General features: G+C 45.5%; 1 protein-coding gene across 1 annotated transcript; it reads left to right on the forward strand.

The window, feature by feature from the left end:
• The first annotated feature begins 13,211 nt into the window (after positions 1 to 13,211).
• Positions 13,212 to 15,113, forward strand: LOC123131688 (linolenate hydroperoxide lyase, chloroplastic). The gene has a single exon (XM_044551365.1). The coding sequence runs from the start codon at positions 13,431 to 13,433 to the stop codon at positions 14,883 to 14,885; it is 1,455 nt and encodes a 484-aa protein (XP_044407300.1). The 5' UTR covers positions 13,212 to 13,430; the 3' UTR covers positions 14,886 to 15,113.
• Positions 15,114 to 15,490: the final 377 nt, after the last annotated feature.

Raw genomic sequence — 15,490 nt, forward strand, 5'->3', positions numbered from 1 at the left:
CAGGACCTCACCGGCCCCCCCTTCTTCTTCTGCGCGAGGAGGATGACGCATCCAGGGAGCGCCCGCTCGTTTCAGCCGCGTCCCTCGGAAGCCCGCCGCCATCGCCACGGAGCTTCCCCGGCCTCTCCTCCGCTCCGACCCAGTCCTTCGGCGGCCTTGCCGTCGTCGTCGCCATGGTGAGCAGCCGTTCTACCGCGACCTTGCCTCTGCCTCCTCCTCTCCATGTCCTGACCGCCGGCCATACTTTTCCCCCACAGGAGCTCGTCCGTTTTCCCAAAGGCTCCACCGACCGCGCCCTTCGACGGAGTCCACATCGTCTGGCTCGTCCCACCTCCTGCAGGCCTCCCCGTCACTTGTTGGAGCCCCAGCATCGCCATGTCGACCTCGCCCCTGCCTTGTTGCCTCGCCTCTGCTTCGAGCGACAGGAACACCGACGCCCCGAACCAGCACAATGGAGACGCCACCATCGCCTCCTCCACCGGATCTCCTTCACTCCGCCACCCAGCCGCCGGATCCGCCCATTCCGGCCGGTTCCCGCCCGGCGCCGCGCCGAACCCATGCCTCCTCCGCTGCCGTTCTTCTTTAGCGAGGTGCAGCAGCGCTGCATCGAGCGCTTGACCACCACGCGCGTGGGTCACCAGCTGGGCTCCAGATCAGGCCCAACGCGCCTCCTCCCCACCGACTTGGGCTTGGCCCATGGTGAGGGCACCCCGCGCCCCTCCTTTTTTTCCCTCCTGTTAGGCTAGCCTGCCAGTTTGGGCATGTATAGTTTCTTTTAGGCTGTGTGAATTTCTGTAATTATCCAGTGTAAAACAATTTTACAGAAAAGCCCTTGCTGATCATGCATTTAATAATTCCACAACCGTGCATCGGATTGAAAAACTTAATATATGAAACTTGCTTAGAATTTTGTGTAGATTAATAATTTGCCACTTTCATCCATGTTTAAAATGTTGTTTGTTTAAATTTTGCCTATTGCCATGCTAAAATGTTTTATTCCATAACTTAATAACTGTAACTCCGAATTTAATAAACTTTATATGTAATTGGGGTGGAAAATGCCTAGTTTAACATGGTGCACTCATCTTGCATGTTTAACAACTATAAATTTTGGTTTAGGGAAGAACAGTACCAAACCTAATATATGCATATGAGGATTTTTCCAGACTTGTTGTTTGTTGTTCCGGCCTCATTTAAACTTGCCTAGATAGGTAGTTTTCATTTGCTTCACCCCTTGCCATGTTAATCAACATTTAATATTGTTGGGTACATAAACGAGATCGAACTAAATAACTTGTTGTGGTGTTTCGTCAATATGCAACTCGTTGCATATTGAGCTCCACTTAATTTGTAGGATTGTTTGTGCACTTTGCCATGCCATGCCTCATTAAACCGGACATGCATCATACTTGATTGTGCATCGTGCCTTGGTTATGTGTTGGTTGTTTACTGTGTTGTTTGCTTATTTCCGGTGTTGTTTCTTCGGTTGGTTCCGATAACGTCGCGTTTGTGAGGAACGGTTCGGCTACGTCCGTTTGTCTTCTTCATGGACTCGTTCTTCTTCCTTGCGGGATTTCAGGCAAGATGACCATACCCTCGAAATCACTTCTATCTTTGCTTGCTAGATGCTCGCTCTTTTGCTATGCCTATGCCGCGATACCTACCACTTGCTTATCATGCCTCCCATATTGTTGAACCAAGCCTATAACCCACCTTGTCCTAGCAAACCGTTGTTTGGCTATGTTATCGCTTTGCTCAGCCCCTCTTATAGCATTGTTAGTTGCAGGTGAAGATTGAAGTTTGTTCCTTGTTGGAACATGGAGATGTTGTTCCTTGTTGGAACATGTTTACTTGTTGGGATATCACAATATCTCTTATTTAATTAATGCATCTATATACTTGGTAAAGGGTGGAAGGCTCGGCCTTATGCCTGGTGTTTTGTTCCACTCTTGCCGCCCTAGTTTCCGTCATATCGGTGTTATGTTCTCGGATTTTGCGTTCCTTACGCGGTTGGGTTATAATGGGAACCCCTTGACAGTTCGCTTTGAATAAAACTCCTCCAGCAAGGCCCAACCTTGGTTTTACCATTCGCCACCTAGCCTCTTTTTCCCTTGGGTTAGGCCAGCCCAATGGTCATCTTTATTTTAACCCCCTTGGGCCAGTGCTTGTCTAAGTGTTGGTCCGAAACAGAGCCACTTGCGGCGCCGCCTCGGGGAAACTTGAGGGCTGGTTTTAGCTGTACGTAGTGTTCATCCGGTGTTGCCCTGAGAACGAGATATGTGCAGCTCCCATCAGGATGTCGGCGCATCGGGCGGTCTTGCTGGAATTGTTTTACCATTGTCGAGGATGTCTTGTAACCGGGATTCCGAGTCTGATCGGGTCTTCCCGCTAGAAGGAATATCCTTTGTTGACCGTGAGAGCTTGTGATGGGCTAAGCTGGGACACCCCTGCAGGGTTATGAACTTTCAAAAGTCGTGCCCGCGGTTATGGGCAGATGGGAATTTGTTAATGTACGGTTGTAGAAAACCTGAAGTTGACCTTAATTAAAATACATCAAACGCGTGTGTAACCGTGATGGTCTCTTTCCGGCGGAGTCCGGGAAGTGAACACGGTGTTGGAGTAATGCTTGACGTAGGTTGTTCTAGGATCACTTCTTGATCATAGTTGTTCGACCGTGCTTTTGCCTTCTCTTCTCGCTCTCATTTGCGTATGTTAGCCAGCATACATGCTAGTCGCTTGCTGCAGCTCCACCTCATACCATTTACCCTTCCTATAAGCTTAAATAGTCTTGATCGCGAGGGTGTGAGATTGCTGAGTCCCCGTGACTCACAGATACTTCCAAAACCAGCTTGCAGGTGTCGTTGAACCATGCAAATGACGCAATCAAGCTCAGGAGGAGCTCGATGAAGATCTTGTCCTTTGTGTTGTTTTGATCCAGTTGATCAGTAGTGGAGCCCAGTTGGGACGATCGGGGTTCTGTGTAGCATTTGGGGTAGTCTTCTTTTATTTTGGTTCCGTAGTCGGACCTTGATTGTATTTGGATGATGTAATGCTTTATTCATGTAATTGTGTGAAGTGGCGATTGTAGGCCTACTATGTATCTTTTTCCCCTATTGTATTACATGGGTTGTGTGAAGATTACCTCACTTGCGACATTGCTTTCAATGCGGTTATGCCTCTAAGTCGTGCTTCGACACGTGGGAGATATAGCCGCATCGAGGGCGTTACACTATGTTACTGTGTAGTACTTCCAATAAGAATAACAAAATGAATGCTAATGTTGTGTCAAAGTTCTATAGATAGATCCAGTCTCTACTCATCTATCTATTATGTACTAAAAGCACAATACGGGTCACAAAAATAGGGAAATTGGCTAGAAACTCCCACATTAATCAAAAACATCTAGCCTTTATCTTAACTCACCGGAAAACAACCACTGTTTGATCTACCTAATAGCTCTATAACCCTTCTTCCCTGTGTATTTTCTGTTGGGGAACGCAGTATTTCAAAAAAAATCCTACGATCACGCAAGATCTATCTAGAATATGCATAGTAACGAGAGGGGAGAGTGTGTCCACGTACCCTTGTAGACCGAAAGCGGAAGCATTTAGTAACGCGGTTGATGTAGTCGAACGTCTTCGTGATCCAACTGATCCAAGTACCGAACGTACGGCACCTCCACGGTCAGCACAAGTTCAGCTCGGTGACGTCCCTCAAACTCTTGATCCAGTTGAGGCCGAGGGAGAGTTCCATCAGCACGACGGCGTGGTAACGGTGATGATGAAGTTTACCGGCGCAGGGCTTCACCTAAGAACTACGACGATATGACCGAGGTGTGTAACTGTGTAGGGGGGCACCGCACACGGCTAAGAGAAACTTTGGTGTGCCTTGGGGTGCCCCCCTCCCACGTATATAAAGGAGGGAGGAGGAGGAGGCCGGCCAAGGTGTGGCGCACCAAGGGGGGGGGTCCTACTTGGACTCCCGGTCCACCCCCCCCCCTCCCCTTTCCTATTCCAAGAAGGAGAAGGGGGAAAGAGAGGAAGGATAAGAAGGAAAGGGGGGCCGCCCCCGCCCCCCGCCCCCCCCCAACCCTAATCCAATTCGGATTGGGCTTGGGGGGCGCGCGCCTCCACTTGGACGTCGCCTCCTCTATTCCACTAGGGCCCATGAAGGCCCATTAACCCCCCGGGGGGTTCCGATAACCCACGGTACTCCGGAAAATGTCCGAACCTATCCGAAACCATTCCGGTGTCCAAACATAACTTTCCAGTATATCAATCTTTATGTCTCAACCATTTCGAGACTCCTCGTCATGTCCGTCATCTCATCCGGGACTCCGAACAAACTTCGGTTCATCAAAACACATAACTCACAATACACATCGTCATCGAACGTTAAGCGTGCGGACCCTACGGGTTCGAGAACTATGTAGACATGACCGAGACATATCTCCGGTCAATAACCAATAACGGAACCTGGATGTTCATATTGGCTCTTACATATTCTACGAAGATCTTTATCGGTCAAACCGCATAACAACATACGTTGTTCCCTTTGTCATCGGTATGTTACTTGCCCGAGATTCGATCGTCGGTATCATCATACCTAGTTCAATCTCGTCACCGGCAAGTCTCTTTACTCGTTCCGTAATACATCATCCCGTGACTAACTCATTAGTCACATTGCTTGCAAGGCTCATGGTGATGTGCATTACCGAGAGGGCCCAGAGATACCTCTCCGATACACGGAGTGACAAATCCTAATCTCGATCTATGCCAACTCAACAAACACCATCGGAGACACCTGTAGAGCATCTTTATAATCACCTAGTTACGTTGTGATGTTTGATAGCACACAAGGTGTTCCTTCGGTATTCGGGAGTTACATAATCTCATAGTCTGAGGAACATGTATAAGTCATGAAGAAAGCAATCGCAGAAAAACATATGTATTGGATGTATAATAAAAATGTATGATGTATACAAAAAATTAGACATCAAAACATATATTTTAAAATATATCAATCATACAAATGAAACATTTTAAACCTGTATGAAAATATGTTTTTGATGAATAAAAAATGTACAAAGTGTATGAAAACAATAAAAATTAAAATATTTATAATAAAAAAGTATTAATTATGTATTTGAGAAATAGTAAACGTGTCCTGAAAATATTCTTGACATATATGAAAAATGTGTAACAAAAATGTACATATGTGTTGACAAAAAAATAAAAACAAATAATGAAACAAAAGAATACCAAATAGAAGAAGGGGAAAAACCGGTGAATTTTTTTTGAAGAAATAAAAAGTAACATAGGAAACATGAAACCGTAGAAAAATTGAGAAAAAACAAAATAGAGAAACAAACCAAGAAAACGGCTAAAAACTGAAGGAAACATAGAACCAAAGAAACTAGTGAGTAGAACAAAGAAAACCCAAAAAGACAAAGAAAAAATCTGAAAAACAACAAACCAAAGAAAACCGTGAAGAAACAAAGAACACCAAGAAAAAAACAAAAGATAAAACTTGAGTAAACAAGAGAAAAAAGTGTCCATAAACTAATAAAGCGAGCGAATGATCGATAACCTTTTTTTAGGGATACAAATGATCGATATCCAGAAGTGAGCAAGCTAGGGGAAGTGGCCGGCAAATTACGATGCTGACAGAAAAACCATCATCGAGACGGAAGGAGGAATCGCACTAAGCAAGATATAGTCGTTGCTGCTTACTCCACGCGTTAGGCGACAGTTAATGCGTCGGTTTGTCACTACAGCGCCTGAAAGGAGCCCCTATGGGCTAGCCCGTGTAACAAGCTCGCTCGTTCCTTCTTACTCACTAGCTAGCTCCTTTTTTTTATTTGTTGCTACATGAAACAACGAGCAATCTATCTACGGGTTCAAAGAGAAAATAACAACTATCGGTTTTTCATAAAATAAAATTAGTACAATTTCAAAAAAGTTCACGGGTTTTATAAAAAGTTACAACTATGAAAAAAGATGTTCATGAAATCACAACAAAGATCACACATGAAAAACATTCACGAATATGAAATAAGACCAAGAATTGGAAAATAATTGTGTACATTTGAAGGATTTACATTTTGAAAAAAAAAGTTCATGAATTTTAGAATAATCAAGAATTGGAAAAAAATGAATTTGGAAAAGGTTCATGAGTTAAAAAATCATCAATATGAAAGAAGTTTGTGAAATTGAAAAAAGTTCATGAATTTTAGAAAAGTAATTTACAAATTTGAGAAAAGTTCAAAATGGTCAAGTATTTGAAAATAATTCTCAATTTTCTGAAAACTTCATGAACTTAAATTAATATTCTTGAATTTGGGAAATTTCACCACTTTGCAAAAGGTTCAAGAATTTAAAAAATAAAAACAAAAAGGAAGAAGTAAGCCCAAGTCAAAAAGGCAGAAAGGAAAAATGAATAAAGAAACGGCCCAAAAGCTCCAAGAAGCTTCCTAAAACTGACCATGAAGCTTCTGGAAGCATCTCAAAACAGGGACCGACGTCTTGCTCGAGTAATATTTAATGGCCCTGCCCATGAAAAAAATATTGGCATGTGGGTTTGCGCCAATTGGCAAGCATAGCTAAAACCGGCGTTATAAGCGCCAAATAGGGTCTAGACACGCATAGGGCTGGGGGTGTCAAGCAAACTCGCACCCCCACTGCAAATTGATGGACCATCCCATAAACACATTTTCTTGGCTATCTTTCGTATCGTTCCTTTTGATTGTTTTCTACTATTATCTGCATTGTTCTTCCTGCAACACAAAGGAGCCGACCTAGTTTGGCTAGATTTTTCTATTTTTTTTCTTTTTATGCTTTTAATATATTTTTGGTTTGATTCTCATCTTTCATTTCTTTTGTTTGGTTTTTTCTTTGCCTTGTCCATGTATCTTACTGTTTCCTTTCTCTGTATTTTATGAACAAATTAAAATAATTCACAAAATCATGAGCAATTTTGAATTTTTTTTTACCTTTTTCCCTATCTTTTGAATAACAATTTTGCTTCAAAATTGATGAAATATTAGAAAACCAATCGAAACTTGTTGCGTGTTTTCCCGGCTTCCAGCACCCTTGGCATGGGATAGGACGACTTGAGTGATTGATAGAGACCTCCTATTAGATGCCTGTTGGCATAAAATAGGTGAGGCTGCGCCCAAGCAAAATGGTCCGGCACATTCTGGCATGGGCGGGTTTTTTCTCTCTATTTTGTGGTTTATATCAAAAAAATATTAAAAATAAGAAATATACTTTATAAATAATTCAACACAGGTTTGAAAATATGTTCACTGTATATCAAAAAACGTTCACGGTATACTAAAAATTTTATTAGTGTGTATTAAAGAAATTTCGTTTTATAACTAAAAAATTTCATCTTATACTAAAAAAAGTTCAGCATATAATACAATAAATGTTTAGTGTGTATTAAAAAATGTTCATAAAATATTAAATTATTTTTCATCATGGATTACATAATTGTTCACCATATTAAAACCAAAGGAAAAAATTAAAAAGTAGAAAAGGAAATAAAAAACCATAATAGTAAACCAACAAAATAATTGCGGCAAAGCAACAAACAGAAAACATCGACAAAAAAGATTGGACTGGCCCGATTGCTATCTGCTATTGACGAATAGGATCCACTTGTTTAATAGCCCTCTGCTTGTCTGGTTATGGCTTACTTTGCAAAGTCCCTTACTTGGTCCTTACTTGAGGTAGAGAACGCTCAAAAAATAAATTTGAGGTATAGCATCTCTAGTAGTTCCCCAATAAGGGGTTATTGAGGCTATCCCAATAAATTAGGAGGGGGGAGGAGGAGGGTGGGGTGGGGGAATTTGGGTGGCTTGCTTGGCACCTCCCCATCCCCAATATGTGTTGACATGCGGGGATGACATGTGGGTGAGTCAAAAGACATTTTCCCCTTCCATTCCGTCTATTTTTCTCTCAGTATCCCTCAGTATCGTCGAGGGAGCTTGAGCGGCATGGCGGAGCATGGGCCCGGGTGGTGCGCATGAGGTGGCTTGAATGGCTCAGCGGAGCTCTGACGGCCTGTTCGATGAAATCGGTCCACGTGAGGTCAGGCGATGCAACATGGGAGGGCTAGGCAGAGGTAGGTAGTTGGACGGCGGGAGCCTGGGCGAGCGAGATGGAGGCGGGCGGATGGTGTCCGCGCCACTACGACTCCAGGGAGCGGTGGAGTCCCTTCATGGGTCAATAATGAGGACGATGGGGTGATGTGTGATGGAGGCAGTCGTGGTGAATAGGTGTGGGAGGGCCTATGGGTGAATAATCAGGCGGTTTGTGCCCACAAGCATATTGGGAAATCTTTGGGGTAGGTGCAATGTTTCCCTTCATATGGGGGGATTTGGGTGTTTTTCCAGTGATCGCCAATAAATTTTGGGAAAAGGGAAGCCGATGGAGTGTGTTTATTGGTTCAAACACCCCTAAATATGGGAAACTTACTGGGGGAAGTGGAATTGCTAGAGTTGTTTTTAGTATTTTTAAATGTTGTTTGACCGTTTAGTTTTATTCTCTCCGATATTTATCCTATGGACTTGCACAAATACTAGAGCAAAATTGTGCAAAATCATTATGTGGAATTTCAAAGTTTTAGAGTGTGCAACTACTCAATTTCACATATTTCAACCTGAATTTTCTAAAGAAAAAAAGTGTCTTTCTTATTTTTAGTATTAATAATGTGCAGTTGTTCAAGTGCAATTCTTTGGAGCCATTGCCGAAACAATTATATGTAATTTCAGGCTTTGAAACTTTTATTCAAAGTGGAAATTTTCCATTCTTGTGTTTGTAAAAATTATATGTGTAACTTAGGTTTCAGGAGGTGCTTAAATACCACAAAATTTAGGTTCCATTCTTGATTAGTCTGTTGTATAGGCACGACAGCCGCACGTCTTATACGCCTCGTCTATTGTCTGTTGGTTTTCCTAAATCTCATCTCTCGTATGTTTTTTATAGCTCGGCCGTCGGACACCAAGGTCAAGCAAATCACCGTGGATCAACGGCGGCGAGCCGAAATTGTAGCCCAAAAATTGAGGTAACTAATATTGCCACATCTCATCCCTCTTGTGCATGTTCTATCTAACCTAGTAGCCTAGTGTGACAGTGAATATTTTTTGCCCTTGTTTTCTAATTGTTTTTCTCCATGAACTTTGATTCTAGGCTATGGAACGTATGCTTCAAAGAGAAATCGGTCACCAGATCTTGATAATGATTGAGGTACATCAAGGTTACCCATTAAACGTACGCAAAGTGCGTCAAATGTCACCACAACTAGTCTCTCGAAGCCTTCTCTTCATAGTGAAATTAATCTAAATGAGTTGCTTTATGATCTGTCCGACCAAGAGAATTTCAGAGTACACAAGAAATTCTAAGAAGCAAGATGAGACTAGTTGTAGATATTTAATGAGAGGACCTTACTGGGAGTTAGGCATTTTAGAGGCCGAGCTACCTGAGTCTCGGAATCACAGCCCAGCGTCCAGCCATTGGGATAGGTGCGCTGTAGGTTTTTCTTTCCTATACGTGTTAGATTCTCGTGATATACAGAGGTGCCGTGGGCAGGTGTGCTCGCATTATACATGAGCCGCCGGTGAGTTACAGTGTTCGCCGGAACATGTGCGCGGTGCTGTGGGTGGATTTGAATTTGTAGAGATGCACGTGGGGCTAGGCCGATGGGAATAATAAATGAGGTCGATGGGCATGGTGGGCAGATCTTTTAATGCATGAACGACTTTTTAAAGTACGCAAATATTTTCTTAAAACTGCGTGAACTTTTTCTTAAAAAGTGCATGAATATATTTTTGAACGGTGTGACCACTTTCTTTAACATGATGAGACATTTTTTGAACTATAGATGAACAATTTTGAAATACACTATGTATACTTTAATGCAAGGTATTTTACATTACAAGACGATTTTTTTAAAATCATGATGATTTACTTTCTTAAAATATATGATGAATAAGTTTAATAAGCGATGGAAATTTCTTAAATACACGATGAATATTTCTTGAAAACACGATGAACATTTTAAAAGTACCACGATTTTGTTAAGAAACGGTGAACATTTTTTTTAAATACACCATGAATATTTTCTCAAAGTCATGATGAGCGTTTCTGAAATACACGATGCAATTTGTAAATACACTATGAACAATTTTGATGCATGGCATTTTTTAATACACAATGAAGCTTTTTGAAAATGATGGTGAATATTTTGAATACACAATGAACAATTTTTATAAATATGACGGACATTTATAACACATGATGAGCAGTTTTCTTAAAATGAACGATAAACACTTTGAAACTACAAAAGGCTTGTTTTACGACAAAGTGAACATTTTTCTAAAATACAAGATGAATATTTTATTAAGAAACACATGAATATTTTATTAAGATACACATTGTTCTTCAAAATACACCATAAACATGTTTAAATACACTTGCATTACATAAATGTCCGTCGTGTTTTCCAAAAAAGGTTCATCGTGTGGCGCTGCAATCAAAACTGTTCTTAGTGTGTATTTTAGAAATATCCGTCGTGTATCTTAAAAACAGTCATCACGTTTTAAAAATATGGTCATCGTGTCTTCAAAAAGGCTCTTCGTACTTTAAATATGTTCATCATGGTTTTAGAAAATGTTCAACATGTGTTGATAATGATCATGTTTTAAGAATGTTCATCGTTTCTAAAAAACTTCATCGTGCAATAACAAAATGCCGCATCGTACATCCTCTAAAGTGCCGCCTGACCTTCATCTTGGTTTTGGGGGGGGGGGGGGTGGGGGTGGCGTTTATTAGGGCATTTTCAACGCCAGGTGGTAGGGAAAATTTTCCCATCGGATTGTCAGTTACACCTTCAATTCCTGGTGTCCGATGCCGCAAGGACACAAAACAAGGCAGCGAGTGCTTGGCCTTTTTTCTCCACAAGATGAGGCAACCAACAATATTTCAACCCGTATTTAGTGCTGATGGTTAGCGACCATCGTTGGATCAGATAACGCTTAGAGCTTTTAAACTCCTTTCAAGATAAAAAAGGGTAAGCGCTCGCTGCCTTGTTTTGCGTCCTTGCGGCATCGGACGCCAGGAATTAAAGGTGTAACTAACAATTAGATGGGAAATTTACCCTAGCGCCCTCCCCTAGCGCCTGGCGTTGAAAATGCCCTTAGAGAACTGCTGGAGCGTCCATCCTAATAACCGTTAAAATATTATGAAAAGGAGAATATATTAATATCAAGTAGATATCAGTCACACTCAGTCTCTGCACCTACAAGATGTCTAAAAACAACCTGGATGCATACAGCCAAAAAAAACAGGAAAAAAAGAAAAAAATGTAAGCCCATAGGCGATTATTGGGGGGCGATTTTTTTATTAAACGGCTAACAAGTTTGGACAGGCATATCAAGCCTCATGGTTCTCATCTGAAACATGTTGGATGGTACGAAGGTACGTGTGCATGCGGAAGTACATGGGATTGCACTGTCAATAAAGATGGGATACGGTGGCTGGTAAATGGCTACAGGGTGAAATACGAGCGAATAATACACGGTTGCCCGCGTCGCCACTGATCGCTACCTAGCCTAACATGCAGGATAACGAGCGCCAGGCAGCTCGGCCTCCAAACGGCATTTCCGCCTTACTGGCCACTATTTAATTTTCATTATCCGTGGAGTGATATTGGAGATACTCAACGGAGATTTAATCCAGATTGGTAAGCCAGACACTCATGCATGTGCAAGAAAATTGAGAGCTTTATTGCTTAGTGAACAATTTTACAATTCATAGACAAAAGACACTGGAGATTCTCAGGTGCATCCTGATCAGTACGATGCTCTGAGAATGACAATTTGGCTAGAAAATCTGCAACACTATTCTAGGTTCTATGTAGTTTCATGATAGACAACCCCCGCTCTTCAAAATGAATTTCAGCTTCTGGCATTCATAGAGATAAGTGTATACGCGTGTATATGAACGCTTGTGTTTGTACTGTATTAAAAAAACATGAACTACACTGGTTGGCCAAGTCTTGATCTATCATGCCCTGATCCTTCATTAGATTTTTTTAACAGATCTGAGTAATCTGTTTGAAGAATGAACCGCCCAGAAAATCTGTCTTTACCGGAGTTCATTTGTGGTGGAAGCCCCACAGGTCCACGTCCTAAATTTGGTACTAATGCTCATATGTTTTTAGATTTATTTAAGATGTTCTTAGTGGAGGAGTCATTCATGTGTATATGTGAGTATTGATCCGGTCAATGTTTTTTTCGAGAGTACGTCAATGATATACCATATTTTATAGAAGGCAAAAGATAACTATAAAAGACTATAATCTTGATGTGAACAACAAGTGTAGTTTGAGTACACAAACTAATCAAAGGATTAGCCACCACAACTCTTACAAATACAACGCAAAGGGACCTGCCCTAAACCAATCCCCAAGCCGCCTCTTGACAAGCACCGGTCACCTTGAAGATAAATGTCTTTAACTGAACTTTCCTTGCCAAACCACCATTGAATGCCCAAGAGAAGAAGGAAGGTAGATGGCGGGACTCGATTTGTCCCGAGAAACCATCGTCTTGGACTCACCGAAACTTGCATACATAGCGCCCATGAAGATCAACTCGAGCCAGGGACGAGCACCAGAGAACCACCACACATATACTCCAAGCCGACTCTCCACACACCATGTTCCCAACAGAGAAACGACACCAAAGACATCGCCATGACCAATCTGGCACAGACCGCCGGAGACATTACCCAAACAAGGGGGAGATGCCGGCACACCTCAGCGACGCCTCCAAGAAGGGGAACGACGCCCACGGACGCCATCGCCACCATCATCGACCAAGGACGTGCCGGATTTTCATCAGTAACGTCTCATACCTCCCACCCCTCCCATCTGACTGGGGGATCCGGTCAATGTAGAAGTGGATTTTCTGCGTGACAGAGCGTGCGCTGTCAAGGGGGGCCTACGTGATCCTCTCCCTCTATTGACATCTCCACACGCGATGCTTCCAATAGAGAATCAACACCAAAGACACCGCCATGACCAATCTGGCATAGACCGAGGCTTTGCCCGGAGACACTACCCAAACAAGGAGAAGATGCCACGCTGTCAATGTAGAAGTGGATTTTCTGCATGACAGAGCGCGCGCTGTCAAGGGGGGCCCACGTGATCCTCTCCCTCTACTGGCGTCTCCATCGCGACATCGCCAACCTCTCACCCTTCCTCCAGGTGAACCACACTAGCTCACTTCACTCCACTCCACCGAGCTGCTGCGGCTGAGCAGCTGGTCCAGTGAGCTCAACACCACACACGGGGCTGGGGATATCCAGCTCGCGCAAGCCACCACCACACCGAGGCGCGCCCGCCCGTACATATACGCCCCGGCGGCCATGCTGCCATCCTTCTCGCCGGCGGCCACCGCGGCGGCGACCCCGCCGCCGAAGCCGATCCCGGGCGGCTACGGCGCGCCCGTGCTGGGCCCGCTCAGGGACCGTCTCGACTACTTCTGGTTCCAGGGCCCCGAGGAGTTCTTCCGGCGGCGCGCCGCGCAGTACCGGAGCACGGTGTTCCGGGCCAACATCCCGCCCACGTTCCCCTTCTTCGTCGGCGTGAACCCGCGCGTGGTCGCCATCGTGGACACCGCCGCCTTCACGGCGCTGTTCGACCCGGAGCTGGTGGACAAGCGCGACTGCCTCATCGGGCCGTACAACCCCAGCGACTCCTTCACGGGCGGCACCCGCGTGGGCGTGTACCTGGACACGGAGGAGCCCGAGCACGAGCGCACCAAGGCCTTCGCCATGGACCTCCTCCGCCGCAGCTCCCGCGTGTGGGCGCCCGAGTTCCTCGAGGGCGTCGACGGCATGCTCGCCGCCATCGAGTCCGACCTGGACGCCGGCAAGGGCAAGGACGGCGGCGCCAGCTTCCTGGTCCCGCTGCAGAAGTGCATCTTCCGGTTCCTGTGCAGGTCGGTGGCCAGCGCCGACCCGGCCGCCGAGGATCTCGTCGACCGCTACGGGCTCTTCATCCTGGACGTCTGGCTGGGGCTGCAGCTGGTGCCGACGCAGAAGATCGGCGCCATCCCGCAGCCGCTGGAGGAGCTGCTCCTCCACTCCTTCCCCTTCCCCTCCATCCTCGTCAAGCCGGGGTACGACCTGCTGTACCGCTTCCTCGAGAAGCACGGCGCCGAGTCCGTGGCCGTCGGCGTCAAGGACCACGGCATGACCGACAAGGACGCCATCAACAACATCCTCTTCCTGCTCGGCTTCAACGCCTTCGGGGGCTTCTCGGTGTTCCTCCCCTTCCTCATCCTGCAGGTCGGCAAGGACGCCGCGCTCCGCGCCAGGCTCCGCGACGAGGTGCGCGCCGCGCTGGAGCGGCACGCCGGCGAGGTCGGGTTCGCGTCGGTGCGCGGGATGCCGCTGGTGCGGTCCACGGTGTACGAGGTGCTCCGGATGAACCCGCCCGTGCCGCTGCAGTTCGGGCGCGCGCGGCGGGACTTCGTGCTGCGCTCCCACGGCGGGGAGGGCTTCTCCGTCGCCGCCGGGGAGATGCTGTGCGGGTACCAGCCGCTGGCGATGCGGGACCCGGCGGTGTTCGACCGGCCGGACGAGTTCGTGGCGGACAGGTTCGTCGGGGCGGAGGGGGAGGCGCTGCTGCGGTACGTGTACTGGTCCAACGGGCCGGAGACGGGGGAGCCGGCGGCGGGGAACAAGCAGTGCGCCGCCAAGGAGGTGGTCGTGGCCACCGCCTGCATGCTCGTCGCCGAGCTCTTCCGCCGCTACGACGACTTCGAGTGCGACGGCACCGCCTTCACCAGGCTCCACAAGCGGCCGCAGCCCAGCTGAAAATCAAATCTCGTACTGTACGTGCGTCTAGGAAATTAAATTAATTAATTAAAAACCATTTTTTTTCTTCACTCGCTCTGCTTCTGACCTTCTGTTGATCGATCTCAATTCTCAAGTGTCAGATGAGCTGGTACAGTAAGAAAAAACAAGTTCTCTGGCTGTGGTTTAAATTCTGTAAGAATTAAATGTTGGTAAATAAAATCGCAGAGGATATCTTGAACTGTACTATATACCAGTGTCTGCTCGACACGTACTGTGCCGGCCAAGTACGCTTGTATTTTCAGATTATCTTCTTCCAACGTACATTACATTTGCATGTGTATGGATGGGAAGGTGGAATGGGACGGGAGTGGCAAGAAACGCGAGCCCGTCGATCGCGTTGCGCTTCGTCGTCCCGTTGCGGCTGGCGACTGGCGCTGACAGTGACAACGGGCGTGTTTGGTTCCAGTTTGGAACAGTGGCTGCATTGCATACCCATCTCAACCCAGTCTGACTCTGAAAAAGTAGTCTCATATGCGATATTTGCGAGTTGTTTGGTTGCCTGCATATGGACTTTCTGTATTAGGGAATCAACTTTCACATATTGTTTGGTTGCCTGCATTGTC

Source organism: Triticum aestivum, chromosome 6A (assembly GCF_018294505.1).
Source record: "Triticum aestivum cultivar Chinese Spring chromosome 6A, IWGSC CS RefSeq v2.1, whole genome shotgun sequence".
Taxonomy (NCBI): domain Eukaryota; kingdom Viridiplantae; phylum Streptophyta; class Magnoliopsida; order Poales; family Poaceae; genus Triticum; species Triticum aestivum.

Coding starts and splice junctions, on each gene's coding strand:
- LOC123131688 (XM_044551365.1), top strand. CDS start 13,431: ATGCTGCCATCCTTCTCGCCGGCGGCCACCGCGGCGGCGACCCCGCCG.